The 26081-nt window shown below is 43.5% G+C and overlaps 1 protein-coding gene across 1 annotated transcript in view; it reads left to right on the top strand.

The window, feature by feature from the left end:
• LOC110532063 (neurocan core protein-like) overlaps positions 1–26081 on the top strand; it is a 256326-nt gene that overhangs the window by 166277 nt on the left and 63968 nt on the right. Inside the window, exon 11 of the mRNA XM_036967166.1 lies at positions 22531–22644. Coding sequence (XP_036823061.1) covers positions 22531–22644 — 114 coding nt within the window. The remainder of the gene's footprint in view (positions 1–22530; positions 22645–26081) is intronic.

Here is a 26081-nt window from a genome sequence, read left to right as displayed (position 1 = left end):
TCACCTAACAGTACGAACTCTGAAGATAGATGGGGGAGCAATCAATTCACATATGATGTCCAGGGCACAGCTGGTGGCTAAGGGTGGTCTACAAGTTATAATAACTTATTTCTGGAGAGGTGGATTTTTAAAAGTATAAGTTTGAACTGTTTGGGCACAGACCTGGATAGTATGACAGAACTCTGTGGGCTATTTCTGCAGTAGATTGCACCTCTCTGCAGTAGATTGCCCCCTTTGGCAGTTCTATCTTGACGGAAAATGTTGTAGTCTGGGATTGAAATTTCAGAATTTTTGGTGACCTTCCTAAGCCGGATTCAGACACGGCTAGGACATCAGGGTTGGCAGAGTATGCTAAAGCAGTGACTAAAGCAAACGTAGGGGGGAGGCTTCTGATGTTAACATGCTTGAAACCAAGGCTTTTGCAGTTACAGAAGTCAACAAATGAGAGCGCCTGTGAAATAGGTGTAGTACTGGGGGCTACGGGGCCTGGGTTAACCTCTACATCACCAGAGGAACAGAGGAGGACTAGGATATGGGTACGGCTAAAGGCTATGAGAATTGGTCATGTAGTGCGTTGGGAACAAAATGAGCATACTTCTGGGCGTGGTAGAATAGATTCAGGCCATTATGAACAGACAAGGGTATGGTAGGATGTGAGTACAGTGGAGGTAAACCTAGGTGTTGAGTGATGATGAGAGAGGTTGCATTCCTGGAGGCACCAATTAAGCCAGGTGAGGTCTCCGTATTTGTGGGGGGTGGGACAAAGGAGCTATCTAAGGCATGTTGAATGGGACTGGGGGCTCTACAGTGAAATAAAACGATAAGAACAAACAGAAACAGCAGTAGACAAGCAATTGACATTAGATTGACATTAGATTGACATTAGAGAGAGGTGTGATAGATGTGAAGCCCATCTATCTGATGCTGTCTGGTCAAAAACACTGTGATATTGTTGCCACCCGTAGCATTGAATGCAAGGGAAGCCAGCGAGCATTTGGCCTCCCTTGATAAAAAATTATACAATGATGGCAAATCAAACTTAACTGAGGGAGCTCAACTGTGAGTGGTCCTGGTGTACCAAAAAAAAGTGCCAAGGGAAGACAGTTTGGATTTGGCTTCACACTAATCACATCACATCAAGCCAAACATCATTGACAGAAATAAATCTTAAATTGTTGCATCTCGTTGTGTTGTCCTCCAGTGGCTTGCTAGCTAAAATTGTCCCTTTACTACATTAGCCATGGATGGAGATAGGGATTTGGACTTTTTGTTTTTCTTAATTCTCCATTTTGGCCAATGAGTATAATGGTGATTCTGACCCAACTATAAATTCATACATTGTGCCTCTGGTCTGAGAGGATGGGAGTTCCATATGTAGCTAGATGTAGTAGGCTAATTGTTGCCTATTAAATTAAAGCTAGCATTCAAGCATTTTAGCTAGGTAGCCTAGGACAACAAAAACTAAGTGTGTACTGTATGACAGAGTCATAGACCGTTTAGGTAACATAGAAGAGGAGGATGGCATTGGCTTTTCAACAGTAGAAAAAAACTATACTTACTCACACACACGCACACACACACACACACACACAGAAATCAGTACCATAGACATCCACATGATATTTAGCGTATATTGATTGGACTAAATTGTTTTTGGAATCTTTTAATTGTCACTGTATTAGACTAGGTGATTTGATGATGTTGAATGTTGAGGTTAAAATGGTGCTGGAATAGTAGAGGCAGCTCCTGTTTTCTTTGCGAATTGCGGTAACTCGTCCATAAATGTGGGAAACATTAACTTGCTTGACAATGCTGTAGGTCATGTAACTGTTTGTTACATGCAATATGTTTTGTGGACTCCGCCGGACAGATGTTGCTCTCCAGTTTTGTAATGAAATAAATGTGTGGTTAAATGTATTCTGCCACTGTGTCTTCTTAGTGTCTCAGCCTTTAGGCCTATGTATCACGGTGTCAAAGCACATGAACTAACAGGTTATAGAGCAAACAACACAATTATCACAACACATAGGTTGCAATATGGCTTTTTTTCTGGCTTGGCTTCCCCAGTGATTTTACCCACGCACCGCTACTGATCAGCTCTAGTCATGGCATTTTTGTAACTGTCACAGACACTTAAAGGCCGCTACAAGCTCCACTCCGTTAATCAACGCGTGTGTGTCCACGTGGGTGGAGTCGTTTTTTGGGGGCTCTTTTCATTGCGTTCCACCCAGAGAGGAAGTCCGCCTTGTGGAGTGTATATCCACTAAGCTGTCGCACTTCCCAAAGACAGTGGAGTCTTGCTCCTTGGCTGTATACTGTAGCTAAGATCTTGTTGCTGGGCAGATTTTTAAACAGAGCTTAGTTCTTAGACAGTAACGGCTTTATCTGTTCAAATTAGGTTTGTTTTGGGATGTACAGATGAAAATGCAAAAAATCTCAGAACAGGGGTAAAAGAAGTAGGATAATTATTTTGGGTGAGCTGTCACTTTTTTAAAAGAAGGATGTGTGTAAAAAGACAGGACCGCTGGTGCATTAAGGAAGACACTGAGATTCTGTCCATTAAACTTATTTAGCTTGCAGAGAGAGAAAGAGGAATTGTTACATGCAATCAATATTTTATTGGTTTGGTCTGGGGCATAGGCAGAGTTGAGTGAAGTATGAAGGAAGAGGTGGGTGATTGTCTTTAGTTATTCTGGATAGGGATAGTGAAGGGGGATTGTCAACGCTGCAGATAATGAGGAAATTATTTTGACTTCTCTTTGTCTCTATCTCTCGTCTCCCCCTCTCTTTTTCTGTCTCTTTATTTCTCTCTCTTCTTTCCTCTCTCTCTGCCTCTTTCTGATAAATGAGAACAGATAACTGTGTGCTGCAGACTGGCATTGCAATCTGGCCTGAGAGACACACACTCTGACGGCCCTCTGCCCTTTTCCTTCTTCTCCCATTCACCCTCTTCCTGCCCTCTTCTTCCTCATCCTCCCCTTCCTACTGATACTATACAGGAGAGCAGAGAATGAGTAAAATTTCCAGCTCAGTGAACTGAGCAATGTAGACAACTTCCCCTACTCTCCCTTCACACCTAAACAATCACACAAAATAACTGACAAACAAATTCTGATGTGGGTTTACCATCCCTCCGGGTCAATTTGAAGAAAATAAATTGAATCCCAACTTTGTATGTCCCACCGCTGAGCAATGTCAATGTCCTCCTGGAAGTTTGATGCTTGACAGGAGTGTACACAATTTCATTTTCCATTTCCCGTGCTCTCTGTCCTCATTTTGAGAGAGTGATTGTATTGTGAGTTTTCCCTGTACCTCCCACTTTACCTCTCTCTCTTTCTCCCTCTTTCTCTCCTTTCCCCTGACGCTCTTTCTCCTCATTTTTTCTCCCTCCTTTCTCACTCTCATGGTCTCCCTCTCGCTCTCCAGTTTCCCCCCTCTCTCTAGTTTCCCCCTCTCTCTCATTTCCCCCCTCTCTACTTGCCCCCCTCTGTCTAGTTGCCCCCCCCCCCCCCCCCCCCCCACACACACACACACACACACACACATACACATACTCTGCTCTTGCCTCGCTGCATGCAACTGTTGTGTACTTTAGTCTATATGAAGTGACAATGTGGATATTGTGTTTAGATAGTCCTTTAGAGCTCTCCTCCAACCCTTCCTGTCTGTTACTAATGTACCCTGTGGTGCATCCGTCTCCTCTCACAGTAGCTCCTATCATTGAGCCTGAAACATTAATGAAGTCAGGGCTATTAATATCATTGGCCCTAGGCTTGGGTGGTATACCGTGTATACCGTATACTGGGGTATACAGTTGAAGTCGGAAGTTTACCTACACTTAAGTTGGAGTCATTAAAACTTGTTTTTCAACCACTCCACACATTTCTTGTTATTTCACTTATAATTCACTGTATCACAATTCCAGTGGGTCAGAAGTTTACATACACTAAGTTGACTGTGCTTTTAAACAGCTTGGAAAATTACAGAAAATGATGTCATGGCTTTAGAAGCTTCTGATAGGCTAATTGACATAATTTCAGTCAATTGGAGGTGTACCTGTGAATGTATTTCAAGGCCTACCTTCAAACTCAGTGCCTCTTTGCCTGATATCATGGGGAAATTAAAAGAAATGAGCCTAATCAGCCAACCTACAATATATTGTAGACCTCCACAAGTCTGGTTCATCCTTGGAGCAATTTCCAAACACCTGAAGGTACCATGTTCATCTGTACAAACAATAGTATGCAAGTATAAACACCATGGGACCACGCAGTCGTCATACCGCTCAGGAAGGAGACACGTTCTGTCTCCTAGAGATGAATGTACTTTGGTGCGAAAAGTACAAATCAATCCCATAACAACAGCAAATGACCTTGTGAAGATGCTGGAGGAAACAGGTACAAAAGTATCTACATCCACAGTAAAACGAGTCCTATATTGACATAGCCTCAAAGGCCACTCAGCAAGGAAGAAACCACTGCTCCAAAACCACCATAAAAAGCCAGACTACAGTTTGCAGCTGCACATGGGGACAAAGATTGTACTTTTTGGAGAAATGTCCTCTGGTCTGATGAAACAAAAATAGGACTGTTTGGCAATAATGACCATCGTTATGTTTGGAGGAAAATGGGGGAGGCTTGCAAGTCAAAGAACACCATCCCAACCGTGAAGCACATTTTGTGGGGGTTCTTTGCTGCAGGAGGGACTGGTGCACTTCACAAAATAGATGGCATCATGAGGATGGAAAATGATGTGGATATATTGAAGCAACATCTCAAGAAACGGGTCTTCCAAATGGACAATGACCCCAAGCATACTTCCAAAGTTGTGACAAAATGGCTTAAGGACAAAGTCAAGGTATTGGAGTGGCCATCACAAAGCCCTGACCTCAATCCTATAGAAAATGTGTGGACAGAACTGGAAAAGCGTGTGCGAGCAAGGAGGCCTAGAAACCTGACTCAGTTACACCAGCTCCGTCAGGAGGAATGGGTCAACATTCACTCAACTTATTGTGGGAAGCTTGTGGAAGGCTACCCGAAACGTTTGACCCAAGTTAAACAATTTAAAGGCAATGCTACCAAATACTAAATGTATGTGTATGTAAACATCTGACCCACTGGGAATGTGAAAAAATAAAAGCTGAAATAAATTATTCTCTCTAGTATTATTCTGACATTTCACATTCTTAAAGTAAAGTGGTGATCCTAACTAACCTAAGACAGGGAGTTTAAATGTGTTTGGCTAAGTATGTAAACTTCTGACTTCAACTGAATATTTTTAATACGTTTGAATATTTGTAGCTACTTTTTAAGTACATACATGCAGTCAGCTTGTGCAATTCGTTAGGAGATAAGGAAGATCGCATTCTTAATTTCACCTGTCATTATGAAGCTTACCGGTAGTCCCCAATCACATGGTGTTTGTTTACAAGCACACAACGGCTGTGTTCAAGAGCATCAAAATGACTGCGGCGACTGCCGACTGACTAATCTACAAATCACCCTGCGTCATAAATAACAACATGATTATTTGAAGATAAGTCAGTCACAATTTGCCCATGATACAAGTATATTGCGGTTTTGAAAAGTGATTTATTCTCGGGATGGAACATTTGTAAAATACTGGGAAAATATTCATCTTAGCCCAAGCCCATAACCCGACCTGGTCCCCTGGCTGTGGAACAGAGAGCCTGGGTCTGGAGAGAGCTAGCCCACAGAGGACAGCCCTTTGTGGGGGTGGGAAAAGGGAGCACTGGGTGTAGGAGGATAATGCCCCTAGATGGATTTTGGTCAGTTCCATTTCAATGCAGTTAATTCAAGAAGTGAATGGTAATTTCCAAGACGGTTTGTGTGGCTTTCAGTCACAATCTCGCCCTGGAGTGTGTGTCCCACGTGGCTCAGTTGGTAGAGCATGGTTGTGGGTTTGATTCCCACGGGGGAACAGTATGAGAAATGTATGCACTCACTACTGTAAGTCGCTCTAGATAAGAGTGCTAAATAACTTAAATGCAAATGTAAAATGTGTGTGTCTGTGTGTGTGCGTGTGTGTACATGCCTGCTTGTGTGTGTGCGTGTGTGCATGCCTGCGAGTGTGTTCTGTGTGATTGATGGTCAGATTGATATGAGTGTGTCGGGCGCTGAGCCTCTTAAAGGAGTGTGATTGGCTTACTCCACCTGCTGCCACACCTCATTACTCTACCTCTGCCTCTCGCCCTCATCTCTCATGGCGACGTGATCACCTGATCCACCCCAATCACCCGCCATCACAAGCCTCACACACCCCTGATTGGATCTTCTCAGTCTGCAGTGGCCCGCTGCCACACAAACTCACACTCACTCCTCTCCGAACTCCTGTGTGCAATGAGAGGCAGAGGACATGCTTTCTGTCCTGCAGAATGAGAATAAGATGGAATGGTGTGTGTGTGTGTGTGTGTGTGTGTGTGTGTGTGTGTGTGTGTGTGTGTGTGTGTGTGTGTGTGTGTGTGTGTGTGTGTGTGTGTGTGTGTGTGTGTGTGTGTGTGTGTGTGTGTGTGTGTGTGTGTTAGAGGTCGACCGATTATGGTTTTTCAATGCTGATACCGATTAATCTGACGATTTCTTTAAAAAAAATTGTAATAATGACAATTACAGCAATACTGAATGAACACTTATTTTAACTTAATATAATACATCAATAAAATCAATTTAGCCTCAAGTAAATAATGAAACATGTTCAATTTAGTTTAAATAATGCAAAAACAAAGTGTTGGAGTAGAAAGTAAAAGTGCAATATGTGCCATGTAAGAAAGCTAGTGTTTCAGTTCCTTGCTCAGAACATGAGAACATATGAAAGCTGGTGGTTCCTTTTAACATGAGTCTTCAATATTCCCAGGTAAGAAGTTTTAGCTTGTAGTTATTATAGGAATTATAAGACTATTTCCCTCTATACCATTTGTATTTCATTAACCTTTGACTATTGGATGATCTTATAGGCACTTTAGTATTGCCAGTGTAACAGTATAGCTTCCGTCCCTCTCCTCGCTCCTCCCTGGGCTCGAACCAGGAACACAATGACAACAGCCACCCTCAAAGCAGCGTTACCCATGCAGAGCAAGGGAAACAACCACTGCAAGGCTCAGAGCAAGTGACGTTTGAAACGCTATTAGCGCACACTAACTAGCTAGCCATTTCACTTCGGTTACACCAGCCTCATCTTGGGAGTTGATAGGCTTGAAGTCATGAACACCGCAATGCTTGACGCACAACGAAGAGCTACTGGCAAAACGCACAAAAGTGCTGTTTGAATGAATGTTTATGCGCCTGCTTCTGCCTACCACTGCTCAGTCAGATACTTAGATACTTGTATGCTTGTATGCTCAGTCAGTTTATATGCAATGCAGGACACGCTAGATAATATCTAGTAATATAATCAACCATGTGTAGTTAACTAGTGATTATGATTGATTGTTTTTTATAAGATAAGTTTAATGCTAGCTAGCAACTTACCTTGGCTTACTGCATTCGCGTAACAGGCAGGCTCCTTGTGGAGTGCAACGAGAGAGAGGCAGGTCGTTATTGCGTTGGACTAGTTCACTTTAAGGTTGTGTAACAGTATAACTTTAGACCGTTCCCTCGCCCATACCCGGGCGCAAACCAGGGACCCTCTGCACACATCAACAACAGTCACCCACGAAGCATCGTTACCCATCGCTCCACAAAAGCCGCGGCCCTTGCAGAGCAAGGGGAACTACTACTTCAAGGTCTCAGAGCAAGTGACGTCACCGATTGAAACGCTATTTAGCGCGCACCGCTAACTAAGCTAGCCGTTTCACATCCGTTACACTCACCCCCCTTTTGACCTTCCTCCTTTTCCGCAGCAACCAGTGATCCAGGTCACGGCACCAATGTAACGGTATAACTTTAGACCGTCCCCTCGCCCGTACCCGGGCGCGAACCAGGGACCCTCTGCACACATCAACAACAGTCACCCACGAAGCATCGTTACCCATCGCTCCACAAAAGCCGCGGCCCTTGCAGAGCAAGGGGAACTACTACTTCAAGGTCTCAGAGCAAGTGACGTCACCGATTGAAACGCTATTTAGCGCGCACCGCTAACTAAGCTAGCCGTTTCACATCTGTTACACTTGCAAGAGTGGATCCCCGAGCTGACAAGGTGAAAATCTGTCGTTCTGCCCCTGAATGAGGCAGTTAACCCACCGTTCCTAGGCCGTCATTGAAAATAACAATGTGTTCTTAACTGACTTGCCTAGTTAAATAAAGGTGTAAAAATATATTTAAAAAATGTAAAAAATGTAAATGTAAAAAAATCTACAAATCGGCGTCCAAAAATACCAATTTCCGATTGTTATGAAAACTTAAAAAAAACTTGAAATCGGCCATTCCGATTAATCGGTCGACCTCTAGTGTGTGTGTGTGTGCGCGCCTGCGTGTGTGTGGTGTGTGTGTGTAGCACACTGTTGCTCAACGTGCTGTAAACAGTCCTGGAGATTAATTAGCTTTTTCTATGGCCACACACACATACACACAAATCAAGGGAGGCCTTCTTATCTCCATGACAACAGACCAGTGCCCAGTTTCCCAAAAGCATCTTAGAACCTTCGTAGGAGCATCGTTAAATCTCTGAGCTGTTTCCCAAAACCATTGGAATCTAACATCTGCCAACACCATCCACTTATTCGCTGATAACTTCAGAAGAAAAATGACTACACTACAAAGTTGCCAATGTCTTTGCAATTGATACAAACAAGCGATGTATAAAGATGCTTCGAATGACAACTGAGACGACTGCATTTCAATATCAACAGTAGGCTATAGGCCTATTTCAATATCAACAGTAGGCTATAGGCCTATTTCAATATCAACAGTAGGCTATAGGCCTATTTCAATATCAACAGTAGGCTATAGGCCTATTTCAATATCAACAGTAGGCTATAGGCCTATTTCAATATCAACAGTAGGCTATAGGCCTATTTCAATATCAACAGTAGGCTATAGGCCTATTTCAATATCAACAGTAGGCTATAGGCCTATTTCAATATCAACAGTAGGCTATAGGCCTATTTCAATCATATTGGAATACATTTCATGTTAATCAATTGAGTCATATTTTGCTACTTGTAGGCTACTGTCTGTAATGTGTCTCAGTATATTTTATGACGTGTAATCTACCATGTGCGCAATGATGTACCTAATTGGTGATTTAGCGCATTTTATTTGGTAAGCATTAGAATAAGCCACCTCAATATTTGCAGCCGTAGGTTGTAATATCTCTCTAGGAGCTGATCCTTCGTCAGTATTGTCAATTCATTCTACTGTAAGATTTGAATGTAGAAAGGTGACCCGAGAGCAGAGAGATGATTAAAAAAAGAGCGATAAGAAGCATCAGCCCAAAGCCAGGTGAGTTGAGGTGGAGCTGAGGTACAGTAGCTCTGAAGTGGATCAATCAGGTGTTGAAGTAGAAACGTCTGTGAAAATGACTTCGTTATAAACCTCTGCACTGTCATTGTAGCCTACACTGTACTCCACAACTTCACACCATCTACTTACAGTATATAGTCTAACCCACTAAGTTTTCCCACTGCCAGTGATTAATCAATTCTTACAGGAGAGGGATTATTTCCCTTCTTTTTGCTAAAGTATGTCAGAAATAGCAGAGGTAGAGAATAGCCCTCCATTTCCTCCCCTGAGGGAACTGTTCTACATTAAAATCAGAAAGGTGTTTCTGCATTGCTGTAGATGTATGATACAGTAGATCAGTCATTTAGAGTGGAGCTGACCCCTGGTAAACCCTGGTAATGATCACAGTTCTGGGTGGCAGCTGAGACAATGGCTGTCAGGAGACATTTCTAAATCACTGTCCCTAGGGGTACTCAATGTCCCAAAGTAAAAGGAGGGAGTCAATTGGGGAAGGAAAGGAGGAGAATGAGTCAGCAAGAATATTCCCACCGCTTTCCAATGTTTTGAAATGTTTATTTAGCCAGGTAACTCATTGAGAACCCTTTCTCTTCTAGAAAAACAACCATGTGTCTATCCAGCCAGTATCTCCAGCCAGCCAGCTGTGTCTCTGACGGCAGGTAGATGCTGACTGACTGACTGACTGGTGCCTGCATGGCTTTAGGGCCACAGACCTCTGTTTATGTGGGACTGGGAAATGACAACAGGCCACTGACCAAGCCTCATCTCCCAGGGAACAGTGACCAGAGATAGGCTGGCTGTCAGAGAACAGTGACTAGAGATAGGCTGGCTGTCAGAGAACAGGGACCAGAGATAGGCTGGCTGTCAGAGAACAGGGACCAGAGATAGGCTGGCTGTCAGAGAACAGGGACCAGAGATAGGCTGGCTGTCAGAGAACAGTGACCAGAGATAGGCTGGCTGTCAGAGAACAGTGACCAGAGAGGCTGGCTGTCAGAGAACAGTGACCAGAGAGGTTGGCTGTCAGAGAACAGTGACCAGAGAGGCTGGCTGTCAGAGAACAGTGACCAGATAGGCTGGCTGTCAGAGAACAGGGACCAGAGATAGGTTGGCTGTCAGAGAACAGTGACCAGAGATAGGTTGGCTGTCAGAGAACAGTGACCAGAGAGGCTGGCTGTCAGAGAACAGTGACCAGATAGGCTGGCTGTCAGAGAACAGGGACCAGAGATAGGTTGGCTGTCAGAGAACAGTGACCAGAGAGGCTGGCTGTCAGAGAACAGTGACCAGAGATAGGTTGGCTGTCAGAGAACAGTGACCAGAGAGGCTGGCTGTCAGAGAACAGTGACCAGAGATAGGTTGGCTGTCAGAGAACAGGGACCAGAGAGGCTGGCTGTCAGAGAACAGTGACCAGAGATAGGCTGGCTGTCAGAGAACGGTGACCAGATAGGCTGGCTGTCAGAGAACAGGGACCAGAGATAGGCTGGCTGTCAGAGAACGGTGACCAGAGAGGCTGGCTGTCAGAGAACAGGGACCAGAGATAGGCTGGCTGTCAGAGAACAGGGACCAGAGATAGGCTGGCTGAACAGAGAAAAGTGACCAGAGATAGGTTGGCTGTCAGAGAACAGGGACCAGAGATAGGCTGGCTGTCAGAGAACAGGGACCAGAGATAGGTTGGCTGTCAGAGAACAATGACCAGAGAGGCTGTCTGTCAGAGAACAGGGACCAGAGATAGGCTGGCTGTCAGAGAACAGGGACCAGAGAGGCTGGCTGTCAGAGAACAGTGACCAGAGATAGGCTGGCTGTCAGAGAACAGTGACCAGAGATAGACTGGCTGTCATTGGTGAGGGCTGTGTGAGGACCAGGGCTTTGACATGTTGTGACATACTCTTCTCATTAGGTTTTCCCACAGTCCCATGTGTGTGTTGAATTATCCCTGTCAACAGCAGCTTGGACCTGTCGGTCTGGCTGAAACACACACACACTCACTCTCTCTCCGTCTTCTTACACACATGCTCGCACTCACGTATGCACACACACACACACACCACTCTGAACCTATGGGTGTTGTTCATACAAGTTGACCACCCCAGTCTGTGGTAAATGACTAGCTGTTCAATTTCTTTATTGATTAATATACTAAATTGATGCCTGAATCATACTCTGGATTAGTGTTTATTGTTTATGTTTTGTTATTCTCGGTATTGGAAAACAGGTTTCATGCATTAAACGTAATAAACGTGAATACTCTAGGTGTGGTTGAGTTAGAGTAACAACAGTTTAAATCAATAGGATTTTGAATTTAGGACTACTAAATCTACAGTTCTACAGATATAGATCTTTATTTGAGCCAATTTGCTAAAGCAGGAAAATAATCCTGCAGCAACAGGCAATGTGAATTATTATGTTGATTATAATTTATGGACATTTTTGTAGGGGTTGAAACAGTTTTCATAGGGGAAAATAACGTCTGAAATGTGTAAGTGTAAATTAGTTATCCTGCAACAGGGAGATCAAATGAAGATCCTACATCTGTATAGGTTAGTTTCTATGTCCGTACCAATGAACAAGCGTATGCATCTACTGTATAAACTAAATAACAATCTGTGATGTTAGCAAGTAGACGTTCTTTTATACACTAGGCTGGAACCAATATCAATGGTTCATTGATCTATCTATAGAACACAAGGCAACAGCACAGAAGTTCTGAGGGGAGGACAGCTCATAATAATGTCTGGAATGGAATCAATGGAATGGTATCAACCACCTGGGAACCATGTGTTTGATGTGTTGATACCATTTAATTTATTCCATTCCAGACATTATTATGAGCCCGTCCTCCCCAATTAAGGTGCCAACAACCTCCTGTGTTGTATACGTACATACTAAACTCAACAAAAAAAGAAACGTCCTCTCACTGTCAACTGCGTTTATTTTCAGCAAACTGAACATGTGTAAATATTTGTATGAACATAACAAGATTCAACAATTGAGACATAAACTGAACAAGTTCCACAGACATGTGACTAACAGAAATTGAATAATGCGTCCCTGAACAAGGGGGGTTCAAAATCAAAAATTAACAGTCAGTATCTGGTGTGGCCACCAGCTGCATTAAGTACTGCAGTGCATCTCCTCCTCATGAACTGCACCAAATGTGCCAGTTCTTGTTGTGAGATGTTACCCCACTCTTCCACCAAGGTACCTGCAAGTTCCCGGACATTTCTGGGGGGGAATGGCTCTAGCCCTCACTCTCCGATCCAACAGGTCCAGAGGTACTCAATGGGATTCATGGCTCTTCGCTGCCATGGCAGAACACTGACATTCCTGTCTTGCAGGATATCACTCACAGAACGAGCAGTATGGCTGGTGGCATTGTCATGCTGGAGGGTCATGTCAGGATGAGCCTGCAGGAAGAGTACCACATGAGGGAGGAGGATGTCTTCCCTGTAACGCACAGCATTGAGATTGCCTGCAATGACTACAAGCTCAGTCCAATGAGGCTGTGACACACCGCCCCAGACCATGATGGACCCTCCACCTCCAAATCGATCCCGCTCCAGAGTACAGGCCTAAGTGTAACGCTCATATCCCTTTGACGATAAACGCAAATCCGACCATCACCCCTGGTGAGACTTCACTGAGACTCGTCAGTGAAGAGCACTTTTTGCCAGTCCTGTCTGGTCCAGCAACGGTGGGTTTGTGCCCATATGCGACGTTGTTGTCGGTGATGTCTGGTGAGGACCTGCCTTACAACAGGCCTACAAGCCCTCAGTCCAGCCTCTCTTAGCCTATTGCGGACAGTCTGAGCACTGATGGAGGGATTGTGCATTCCTGTTGTAACTCGGGCAGTTGTTGTTGACATCCTGTACCTGTCCCGCAGGTGTGTTGTTCGGATGTACTGATCCTGTCCGTCCTGTCTCCCTGTAGCGCTGTCTTAGATGTCTCCCAGTACGGACATTGAAATGTATTGCCCTGGCCAGTCCTCATGCCTCCTTGCAGCCTGCCTAGGGCACATTCACGCAGATGAGTAGGGACCCTGGGCATCTTTCTTTTGGTGCTTTTCAGAGTCAGTAGAAAGGCCTCTTTAGTGTCCTAAGTTTTCATAACTGTGACCTTAATTGCCTACTGTCTGTAAGCTTTTAGTGTCTAAACGACCGTTCCACAGGTGCATGTTCAGTAATTATTTATGGTTCATTGAACAAAATCAAATCAAATAGAAGTTTAGTTGTCACGTGCGCCGAATACAACAGTGAAATGCTTACTTACAGGCTCTAACCAACAGTGAAATGCTTACTTACAGGCTCTAACCAACAGTGAAATGCTTACTTACAGGCTCTAACCAACAGTGCAAAAAAAAGGTATTAGGTGAATAATAGGTGAATAAAAGGTAAGTAGGTAAGTAAAGAAATAAAAACAACAGTAAAAAGACAGTAAAAAATAACAGTAGCGAGGCTATATATAGTAGCAAGGCTATAACAGTAGCGAGGCTACATACAGGGTAGTCGGGCTTGGGAAACAGTGTATAAACCCTTTACAATGAAGATCTGTGAAGTTATTTGTATTTTTACGAATTATCTTTGAAAGACACAGTCCTGAAAAAGGGACGTTTCATTTTTTGCTGAGTTTAGTACCTCCAGTTCCTATGTTCACAGCTCTGATCCGCTCTACGTCCAGTCATCCTCCTTCTCCACCAGCCAAGGGCACACACACACATGCACACACACACACACAGACACACATACAGTGTTTGGGGTCAATTCCATTTCATTCAGTCAGTCAATTCAAGAGAGTGAAGGGATGAACTAATGTTCCAATTCAAGAAATGAAAAGTGTCATTTATTTTCAATCAGGATTTTTTTCAGTTGTTGAATTAGAACTTCAAATGGACTAAATTGAAATGGAATTGACCCAGCCCTGGACAAGACCAGCCTAGGTACTGAGCAGTCCTCTCCTTCAGGTCTATACTCTCCCGCTTCCTGTTCTCCTGTCCTAAATGAATTTTCCCCGTCTGGTATTTCCAGGTTCACTAACCCTCTCTTTAATCTATCAAAATACTGTTTGATCAGGGAAGTGTTGGCATTTAGTTTCCCACCCTGGGTCCTTTACTGAGCTGTTGGGCTGTGTTAGGACTAAACAAGCTTTCTGTCTCCCATACTGACAGCGGCTGAGTTACCATACGCTGGCAACAGCAGGTGTGTGTGTGTGCGTGTGTGTGTGTGTGTGTGGGGGGGGGGGGGGGGGGGGGGGGGGGGTATGGCTGTCTGATACATGCTCCATCTCTCTGTGGCTTACCTTCTCTGTTTCACGGCACACTCAGCGGCTGTACGTTTTGTTAGTGGAGTGTTGAATAGAGCTTTCTTATGCTCTGCTGAATCATAAGGTCATCAATAGGACCTGTTGAGTGCAAATAATCCCATTAGCAGTTCCAGGTCTCTCTTTCACTCTCTTTCTCTCTGTCACCCTCTAACTATCTCTCTCTGTCTCTCTCTCTCTCTCTCTCTGTCACCCTCTAACTATCTCTCTCTTTCTCTGTCTCTCTCTCACACTCTCTTTCTCTGACTCTCTCTCTGTCACCCTCTAACTATCTCTCTCTTTCTCTGTCTCTCTCTCACTCTCTCTTTCTCTATCTCTCTCTCACTCTCTCTTTCTCTGTCACCCTCTATCTCTATTTTTCTCTCTCTCTCTCTCTTTCACTCTCTCTCTCTGTCACCCTCTAACTATCTCTCTCTTTCTCTGTCTCTCCCTCTCTTTCTCTCTCTCTGTCAACCTCTAACTATCTCTCTCTCTTTCTTTCTCTCTCTCTCTCACTCTCTCTTTCACTTCCTCTCTCTGTCACCCTCTAACTAACTATCTCTTTCTCTCTCTCTCTCACTCTCTCTTTCACTCTATCTCTCTATGTCACCCTCAAACTATCTCTCTCTTTCTCTGTCTCTCTCTCACTCTCTCTCTGTCACCCTCTAACGATCTCTCTCTTTCTCTGTCTCTCTCACTCTCTCTTTCACTCTCTCTCTCTCTGTCACCCTCTAACTATCTCTCAATTCAATTCAATTCAAGGGGCTTTATTGGCATGGGAACATGTGTTAACATTGCCAAAGCAAGTGAGGTAGATAATATACAAAAGTGAAATAAACAATAAAAATTAACAGTTTCAAAACAATAAAGACATTGCAAATGTCATATTATATATACATATATATATATATATATATATATATATATATATATATATATATATATATATAATATATATATGATATGACATTTGCAATATATATATATACAGTTTTGTAACAATGTACAAATGGTTAAAGTACACAAGGGGAAATAAATAAGCAAAAATATAGGTTGTATTTACAATGGTGTTTGTTCTTTACTGGTTGCCCTTTTCTTGTGGCAACAGGTCACAAATCTTTCTGCTGTGATGGCACACTGTGGAATTTCACCCAGTAGATATGGGAGTTTATCAAAATTGGATTTGTTTTCGAATTCTTTGTGGATCTGTGTAATCTGAGGGAAATATGTCTCTCTAATATGATCATACATTGGGCAGGAGGTTAGGAAGTGCAGCTCAGTTTCCACCTCATTTTGTGGGCAGTGAGCAGATAGCCTGTCTTCTCTTGAGAGCCATGTCTGCCTACGGCGGCCTTTCTCAATAGCAAGGCTATGCTCACTCTGTACATAGTCAAAGCTTTCCTTAAGTTTGGGTCAGTATTCTGCCACTGTGTACTCTCTGTTTAAGACCAAATAGCATTCTAGTTTGCTCAGTTTTTTTGTTAATTATTTCCAATGTGTCAAGTAATTATATTTTAGTTTTCTCATGATTTGGTTGGGTCTAATTGTGCTGCTGTCCTGGGGCTCTGTGGGGTGTGTTTGTGAACAGAGCCCCAGGACCAGCTTGCTTAGGGGACTCTTCTCCAGGTTAATCTCTCTGTAGGTGATGGCTTTGTTATCCTCTAATGACTCCCCATCCCGCATGAGGGAGCGTAATCATCGACTGACACTAATTAGCATAACGCAACGGACATAAATATTCCTAGAAAATATTCCTATTCATGAAAATCACAAGTGAAATATATTGAGACACAGCTTAGCCTTTTGTTAATCACCCTGTCATCTCAGATTTTCAAAATATGCTTTACAGCCAAAGCTAGACAAGCATTTGTGTAAGTTTATCGATAGCCTAGCATAGCATTTTGAAATCAGAAAAGCAATCAAATTAAATTGTTTACCTTTGATGAGCTTCAGATGTTTTCACTCACGAGACTCCCAGTTAGATAGCCAATGTTCCTTTTTTCCAAAAATATTATTTTTGTAGGCAAAATAGCTCTGTTTGTTCTTCACGTTTGGCTGAGAAATCACCCGGAAATTGCAATCACGAAAACGCTAAAAAATATTCCAAATTTGCTCCATAATATCGACAGAAACATGGCAAATGTTGTTTATAATCAATCCTCAAGGTGTTTTTCAAATATCTATTCGATAATATATTATCACCGGGACAATTGGTTTTTCAGTAGGACCGATTGGAATAATGGCTACCTCTGTATTTTACACGAGAATCACTCTGGGAGCCATCAGGTGACCAGATGAGCAATGTAGCCGCTTACGGGTATTCTTCAACATAAATGCGTAAAACTACATCACATTGCCGTAGACACCTTGGGGAATACGGAGAAAGAGTAATCTGGTTGATAGCCCATTCACTGCTCAATAGGGACGCATTGGAACGCAGCGCTTTCATAACATGAGGCACTTCCTGATTGGATTTTTCTCAGGCTTTCGCCTGCAATATCAGTTCTGTTATACTCACAGACAATATTTGTACAGTTTTGGAAACTTTAGAGTGTTTTCTATCCTAAGCTGTCAATTATATGCATATTCTAGCATCTTGTCCTGACAAAATATCCTGTTTACTACGGGAACGTTATTTTTTCAAAAATGAAAATACTGCCCCCTAGTCACAAAAGGTTATGGAAGGTTTGGGAATCGCTTCCTTTTAGGTGGTTGTAGAATTTAACGGCTCTTTTATGGATTTTGATAATTAGTGGGTATCGGCCTAATTCTGCTCTATATGCATTATTTGGTGTTCTACGTTGTACATGTTGTATTTTTGCAGAATTCTGCATGCAGAGTCTCAATTTGGTGTTTGTCCCATTTTGTGAAGTCTTGGTTGGTGAGCGGACCCCAGACCTCACAACCATAAAGGGCAATGGGCTATATGACTGAATTGAGTATTTTTTGCCAGATCCTAATTGGTATGTTGAAATTTATGTTCCTTTTGATGGCATAGAATGCCCTTCTTGCCTTGTCTCTCAGATCGTTCACAGCTTTGTGGAAGTTACCTGTGGCGCTGATGTTTAGGCCAAGGTATGTATAGTTTTTTGTGTGCTCTAGGGCAACAGTGTCTAGATGGAATTTGTATTTGTGGTCCTGGCGACTGGACCTTTTTTGGAACACCATTATTTTGGTCTTACTGAGATTTACTGTCAGGGCCCAGGTCTGACAGAATCTGTGCAGAAGATCTAGGTGCTGCTGTAGGCCCTCCTTGGTTGTGACAGAAGCACCAGATCATCAGCAAACAGTAGACATTTGACTTCGGATTCTAGTAGGGTGAGGCCGGGTGCTGCAGACTTTTCTAGTACCCGCGCCAGTTTGTTGATATACTGTATATATGTTGAAGAGGGTGGGGCTTAAGCTGCATCCCTGTCTCACCCCACGATCCTGTGTGAAGAAATGTGTGTGTTTTTTGCCAATTTTAACCGCACACTTGTTGTTTGTGTACATGGATTTTATAATGTCGTATGTTTTACCCACAACACCACTTTCCTTCAATTTGTATAGCAGACCCTCATGCCAAATTGAGTCGAAGGCTTTTTTGAAATCAACAAAGCATGAGAAGACTTTGCCTTTGTTTTGGTTTGTTTGGTTGTCAATTAGGGTGTGTAGGGTGAATACATGGTCTGTTGTACGGTAATTTGGTAAAAAGCCAATTTGACATTTGCTCAGTACATTGTTTTCATTGAGGAAATGTACGAGTCTGCTGTTAATGATAATGCAGAGGATTTTCCCAGGGTTACTGTTGACGCATATTCCACGGTAGTTATTGGGGTCAAATTTGTCTGCACTTTTGTGGATTGGGGTGATCAGTCCTTGGTTCCAAATATTGGGGAAGATGCCAGAGCTAAGGATGATGTTAAAGAGTTTTAGAATTGCCAATTGGAATTTGTTGCCTCTATATTTGATCATTTCATTAAGGATACCATCAACACCACAGGCCTTTTTGGGTTGGAGGGTTTTTATTTTGTCCTGTAACTCATTCAAGGTAATTGGAGAATCCAGTGGGTTCTGGTAGTCTTTAATAGTTGATTCAAGATTCAAGATTTGTATTTGATCATGTATATGTTTTGCTCTTTATTCTTTATTATAGAGCCAAATAGATTGGAGAAGTGGTTTACCCATACATCTCCATTTTGGATAGATAATTCTTCGTGTTGTTGTTTGTTTAGTGTTTTTCAATTTTCCCAGAAGTGGTTAGTCTCTTTCTTTTTTCACTCTCTTCCTCCTTACTTCCCTTCCTCCCACTCTCTCTCTATCCCTCTCTTTCTGACACATTTTCTTTGTCCTCCCCTCTGACAATCCCACTTCACTGCACAATCCATAAAGCACATTTCATTGAAAAGGCGAGACTATTCACATGTTGCCAAAGTAATTACGAAAGAGACAATCAACAGCAACAGGATGACAACTGTTCCCTTGAAAGAGGGTCATTTATCCTTCAAACGTAATAAAACAAACTCAGAGGAGACGGACACCACTGAATTTCAATGCCCTCTCTCAAACTGTCATTAGGACGTGCAGGCAGACGTGTATCACCCTGGTGCTGCCCGCTGTGGATCCAAAACACTCCACAGAGTTTTAAGTGGCAGAAACCATCCTTCAGATAATGATCCCTTTAAGATGCTGTCAAGGAAATGGTAAAGTGTCAAGGAAATGGTTATCATTAGGTTCCAAGGCCAACAAATACACTCCAGAGATGTTGACTTGCTCAATGCGGCATTTTAGTTTTCATTCATGGGGCTGTCAGTGTGAATGTTAACTGAGGTGGGTGATGGCTTCTTTGCTGCAAACGATGGGTTATTTCCTGTGGGTGGTTAACTCTGATGCTCATCGTAATGCCTGTTTAATGAATGGAATGCTGACTTTATAGGTGAATGCTGATGTGTTGATTGCCTCAGAGGAAACTCTAAGTGGATGGTAGCTACAGTAACGTCTTTCCTTGCACCAAGGTATAGTATAGTACTAGTGTCTGTGTTATGAATAGCCAACTGAGATAGATTGCGACTTCACTGTGCAATGCCAATTTAGCCATCCATTCCTCTGGTTTCCAGGTGCTGTAGATTATATAGTGTCTGTATTGATAGTTTTATGTAAGGTAGACCATATTAGTTCTCAGGTAGACTGTAGTGTCTGTTTTGTGAGGAGCCGACTGACTTAGGAATGTGGGTATCATGCAGCATGGCAGAGAGAGACTGTCATCTGTGTGTCTGTGGCAGGGCTTGTTGATGTTGCATTGATCCTGAGAGAGAGAGAGAGAGAGAGAGAGAGAGAGAGAGAGAGAGAGAGAGAGAGAGAGAGAGAGAAAGAGAGAGAGAGAGAGAGAGAGAGAGAGAGAGAGAGAGAGACAATGAATCCCTCACTACCCTCTCTACCCCTGCATGGCAAATGACTTCTGTCTGCCTGTGTCACATGGCTTTACATTTTTAATCATTAAGACTTGAACCCCACATCAGCACCATTGTAGGAGAGAGAACAGGAGAGGGAGAGAACGTGAATGAGAGAGAGAGGAAATATGCCTGGGGAACTTTTTTAATGCTGGTCTGTCTGACTGAGAGAAAGTCCTTGGTCATGATATTGATCCTTTCTTCGTTTCTTTGCCTCCTTTATTAGATTCTAGTCTGTGGACTCTAACTGGGCCCAGAGGAGAAACCTGCTGGGATTCATTGGCGTGAAATTGTTGATTGCGTCGAAATTCACATTTATAAAAGAGAGAGCTGTTTACTTTTTATTTGGCTCCATGTTCACAGATGCCCTGACCGCGTCTGGAATTGAAAGCATAAATCTTGCTGTGGTGAAGTAGGGGGAAAACCCCTCCAGAACTGGAAACAGCAGGAATAGAGGGGCCTGGCCCTGCATAGGGATATAGTATTACACTGGACTGGCACACACACACCATAGAGACGAGGGTGGGTGGTGGGTGGACTGGCCAAGACTGCAATCTCTCACTCTCTCTCTCTCTCTCTCTCTCTCTCTCTCTCTCTCTCTCTCTCTCTCTCTCTCACCCATGTCATCTGGGCTGAGACTGCACATTTGTCAGCGGCACCCCCCCCCCCCCCCCCCCCAGTTAGTCTGGCCTCTTTCACTCGCTCTTTCACTCGCTCTCTCTCTCCCCTCTCTCTCCTCTGCCAGCCGATGAACAATCCTCACAATCCTCCACCGGCTGCTGCATGGAGTCCTTGGGGATGGAGCATAGCTTCTAGGCTTTCAGGCCTGCCTGTGTTGTCCTGGGGAGGAAGCCAGAGAAGGCTGGGCAGCAGCCGCCCTCCACCGTCCACCCCGACCACCCCGACTACAGTTTATCCCCAGTTAGCCAGCTGGGCTGGGTGGACACTGAGTGGCCACTGAATGAGCTCTCTGGCTTCTCTCTGCTCTCCTCTGTTATGCCTGCTGTGTCTGAAGCTGGAGGAGGATGGGAGGAGGAGAGGAGGGAGGGGAGACACTCAAGAGGCCAGGGCCGGCCCAGCAGTATGTTCCCTCTTTCCTGTCATTGTTGAGAGTCAAGTGCTGCTCTGCATGGGGGTCAGAGGTAGCTGAGCTAAACCAAGTCTTCTTTGGAGGATTGTGGTACCACCTCACAGACAATGGGATGGATGAGTGGCCAGCTTTCAACTCTTCTGTACTCCAAAGTATCACACTTCCTGATTAGCAGAGAAACATTGCAGTACTAGAGAACCCAGCTGAGAGCCCTGCTATATATACACTACAGCGCCAGTCAGAGCCTCCATACGTCTCTGTATGTGTGCTGTAGTAATCCCTCCCTCCTGGTCTGTTGATTCATCGTCTAGACATGGCAGGCCGTCCCAGTGTGGATTCAGACTAACTCCTGCCTTTCTTCTCTCCGCTTTGATAACCACCACAAGCTGCTTTTATCCAACACGCCTCGCCATCAAATCCCTGTAATCCAACCTAGGGACACGCCATCTTCCACTCTCTTCCAGACTTGGAGAACTATAAAAAGCGTGATCCCTACGTCACTCGATACCCGTCTCCTGCCCTCTCGCCCGGGCCCCCGAGATATACTCAGATGTTCTGAGGGCAATGGTTGCTGGGATGCCAGCTGTGGTTTTAATGATTTTGCCCTAAGGCCCCAGTTCAGCAGTGAGATAAATATAGTTCTGCTTTTACACAGAAAGGAGAACCATGGCCTTAAACGTCTCCACAAAGTGTGTGTGTGTGTGTGTGTGTCTTTTCGTGTGTATACAAGCATGGATTCCTGGTATACTGTATGAGTTTGTTCATCTGTATCACAGCTACATGCATCAGTTTCACATATACAGTATGAAGTGTCAGTACAACTCTAGCATGATTGCATGGGTGTAAATATCTGAATATCAAACAACTCCAACATCAAACTGCCTCCTCCCTGCATCTTTTCCCTGCCAGTGGAGACTATAACCTGTCCAGGATTGACAGCAGAGTGGAAGGCAAGTCCTGCATACGCATCACAATTAATGTCATGCGCTTCACTGCTCCTCCACCCACTTATTGATGGGCTGCTGATGCAAAGCTTTTAATTACAACTCCTCAAAAGAGCTCAGAACTCCCAGAAAAGTTAGATCTCTGATGGTGACAAGAGATATGTGCCGTGTCCAGTGACTGCATTGTTGTAACTGACCCTGTCTCCTCGTGTATCCTTGTTTTTCCTTGGTTGTATTCATTAGGACATACATTTTAAAACAAAAATAAGCCATTCTTATTGGACAAGTCCAGGTGATCCCTCCCTGATTCAATATGTTTCCTTCCATTTGGTGCCTAATGAACACAACCCTTTTTTCCCTGACAGACATCGACGACTGCCAGTCAAACCCGTGTCAGAACGGAGGCACCTGTATCGACGAGATCAATTCCTTTGTGTGCCTGTGTCTGCCCAGCTACGGTGGAGCCACTTGTGAGAAAGGTAACATTTTATCACTTAACACCTCTCTCATTAACTCACATCACTGGGGGAAAGAGGAAAGGGTCATACAGTGGGGCAAAAAAGTATTTAGTCAGCCACCAATTGTTCTCCCACTAAAAAAGATGAGAGAGGCCTGCAATTTCCAGGACGACTTATCCGTGTAAAGGAAAGAATGAATGGGGCCATGTATCGTGAGATTTTGAGTGAAAACCTCCTTCCATCAGCAAGGGCATTGAAGATGAAACGTGGCTGTGTCTTTCAGCATGACAATGATCCCAAAAACACCGCCCGGGCAACGAAGGAGTGGCTTTGCAAGAAGCATTTCAAGGTCCTGCAGTGGCCTAGCCAGTCTCCAGATTTCAACCCCATAGAAAATCTTTGGAGGGAGTTGAAAGTCCGTGTTGCCCAGCAACACGGACCTCTGTCATCGCCAACAAAGGGTATATAACAAAGAATTGAGATAAACTTTTGTTATTGACCAAATACATATTTTCCACCATAATTTGCAATTAAATTCATTAAAAATCTTACAATGTGATTTTCTGGATTTTTTTCCCTCATTTTGTCTGTCATCGTTGAAGTGTACCTATGATGAATTACAGGCCTCTCTCATCTTTTTAAGTGAGAGAACTTGCACAATTGGTGGCTGACTAAATACTTTTCCCCCCACTGTATGTATCAGTGGTGCAGCTTATGACAGAACACCTGTGCTCAGCTGGAGCCCCTCAAAGTGGAAGAATGCCTCGTGGGCATGAATGCAGCTACGCTGTTTGAAAAATGTAAATGGTTTTGGGCCTCCATTACATGAAAGCAGGTCTATGAAAGACAGACAGCCAGCCACAGTACTGTCTGTGAAACACACTTTAAGAGAACGTTTCTTTGTAGAACCAAGAGAAAAACCGAGAGATTGAGATGAAAGAGAGAAGGAGAGTTTAAATAGAGATGGGCAGTGTACTAATGCATATTTACCCCAGTAGAAGCCCAACCTCTGGGGTTTTCTCTCCCTCACCCATACCGTCAGCCTGTATTCTAGCAGCCCAGCTCTCTCTTCCTGCAAGGCTCTGAGTCTGCTTCTCTACCTGGGGCAGGGTAATGAGCCTTTACAGATCGATACCTTACCCTGTAGAAAGAGACGGAGGATCCCAATCAGTGATGTGTGTGTAGAGATGGACAGGCCGAGATGCGTGGAGGTTTGAGGCTCAGTGACGTGTGTATAGAGATGGACAGGCCGTGAGGCGTGGAGGTTTGAGGCTCAGTGACGTGTGTATAGAGATGGACAGGCCGTGAGGCGTGGAGGTTTGAGGCTCAGTGACGTGTGTATAGAGATGGACCGGCCGTGAGGCGTGGAGGTTCGAGGCTCAGTGATGTGTTTGTGTAGAGATGGACAGGCCGTGAGGCGTGGAGGCTTGAGGCTCAGTGATGTGTTTGTGTAGAGATGGACAGGCCGTGAGGCGTGGAGGTTTGAGGCTCAGTGATGTGTTTGTGTAGAGATGGACAGGCCGTGAGGCGTGGAGGCTTGAGGCTCAGTGACGTGTGTGTAGAGATGACCAGGCCGTGAGGCGTAGAGATTTGAGGCTCAGTGATGTGTATGTAGAGATGGACCGGCTGTGAGGCGTAGATTCAGAAAGCATACATACAAAGCATACATTGTCACTCATAACACACTGACCTAAAAAACACGAACAGGGAGCATTACATAAATGATTAACTTATCTTTGAAGTTCAAATGATTTTTCACATAAATCAGTATTTCATTATAGAAAAACACCTTTTCACTTTATTGACTGTACTAAAGTATATGTAACAAGAATGAATCAGAAATACAGCAATTTGCTTCAATAGCCTTTATTTTGTCTATATCTTTGCGTACAGTCATTTATTTGTGAATAATAAAAAGTTGAAACAAAACAAATTCCTGAAATTCCTGGGCTGCAATAATAATTACCAGAAACACTCATACTGTACTGTATAACACTCATATTGTACAGTACTGTGAGGGTTCTAGTTCTCATCAACATGTATAGTATAACACTCATACTGTACAGTACTGTGAGGGTTCTAGTTCTCATCAACATGTATAGTATAATCACTCATACTGTACAGTACTGTGAGGGTTCTAGTTCTCATCAACATGTATAGTATAACACTCATACTGTACAGTACTGTGAGGGTTCTAGTTCTCATCAACATGTATAGTATAATCACTCATACTGTACAGTACTGTGAGGGTTCTGGTTATCATCAACATGTGTAGTATAACACTCATAATGTACAGTACTGTGAGGGTTCTAGTTCTCATCAACATGTATAGTATAATCACTCATACTGTACAGTACTGTGAGGGTTCTAGTTCTCATCAACATGTATAGTATAATCACTCATACTGTACAGTACTGTGAGGGTTCTAGTTCTCATCAACATGTATAGTATAATCACTCATACTGTACAGTACTGTAAGGGTTCTAGTTCTCATCAACATGTATAGTATAATCACTCATACTGTACAGTACTGTGAGGGTTCTAGTTCTCATCAACATGTATAGTATAATCACTCATACTGTTCAGTACTGTGAGGGTTCTAGTTCTCATCAACATGTATAGTATAACACTCATACTGTACAGTACTGTGAGGGTTCTAGTTCTCATCAACATGTATAGTATAATCACTCATACTGTACAGTACTGTGAGGGTTCTGGTTATCATCAACATGTGTAGTATAATCACTCATACTGTACAGTACTGTGAGGGTTCTAGTTCTCATCAACATGTATAGTATAATCACTCATACTGTTCAGTACTGTGAGGGTTCTAGTTCTCATCAACATGTATAGTATAATCACTCATACTGTTCAGTACTGTGAGGGTTCTAGTTCTCATCAACATGTATAGTATAATCACTCATACTGTACAGTACTGTGAGGGTTCTGGTTATCATCAACATGTGTAGTATAATCACTCATACTGTACAGTACTGTGAGGGTTCTAGTTCTCATCAACATGTATAGTATAATCACTCATACTGTACACAACTGTGAGGGTTCTAGTTCTCATCAACATGTATAGTATAACACTCATACTGTACACAACTGTGAGGGTTCTAGTTCTCCCTCTCTCCTGCATTTGGCCACAAGTTCTCTTCAACGTTGCATCTTCTATCTTCTCTGCCGATACATCTTGGAAAGTATCTTCTGGAATGTCTTATCAGTCTTCAGGAGAAGTGTCTCCACACCCCGCATTCATGGCATCCAGCAAGGACATCTGGTCATGTGAATGGTGGTCATAAACCTTCCACCTCCACGCAGAGAAAAACTCCTCTAGGGGGTTTAGGAAGGGGGAGAACGGAGGCAGGAATAGTACTGACATCCTGGGATGAGCAGCAAACAGTCTGACTGCAGCAGAGTGGTGGAATGCCACATTATCCCACACAACAACGACG

The sequence above is a fragment of the Oncorhynchus mykiss genome, chromosome 1, assembly GCF_013265735.2.
Source record: "Oncorhynchus mykiss isolate Arlee chromosome 1, USDA_OmykA_1.1, whole genome shotgun sequence".
Lineage (NCBI taxonomy): Eukaryota > Metazoa > Chordata > Actinopteri > Salmoniformes > Salmonidae > Oncorhynchus > Oncorhynchus mykiss.
This window is presented reverse-complemented; position numbering and strand designations above follow the sequence as displayed.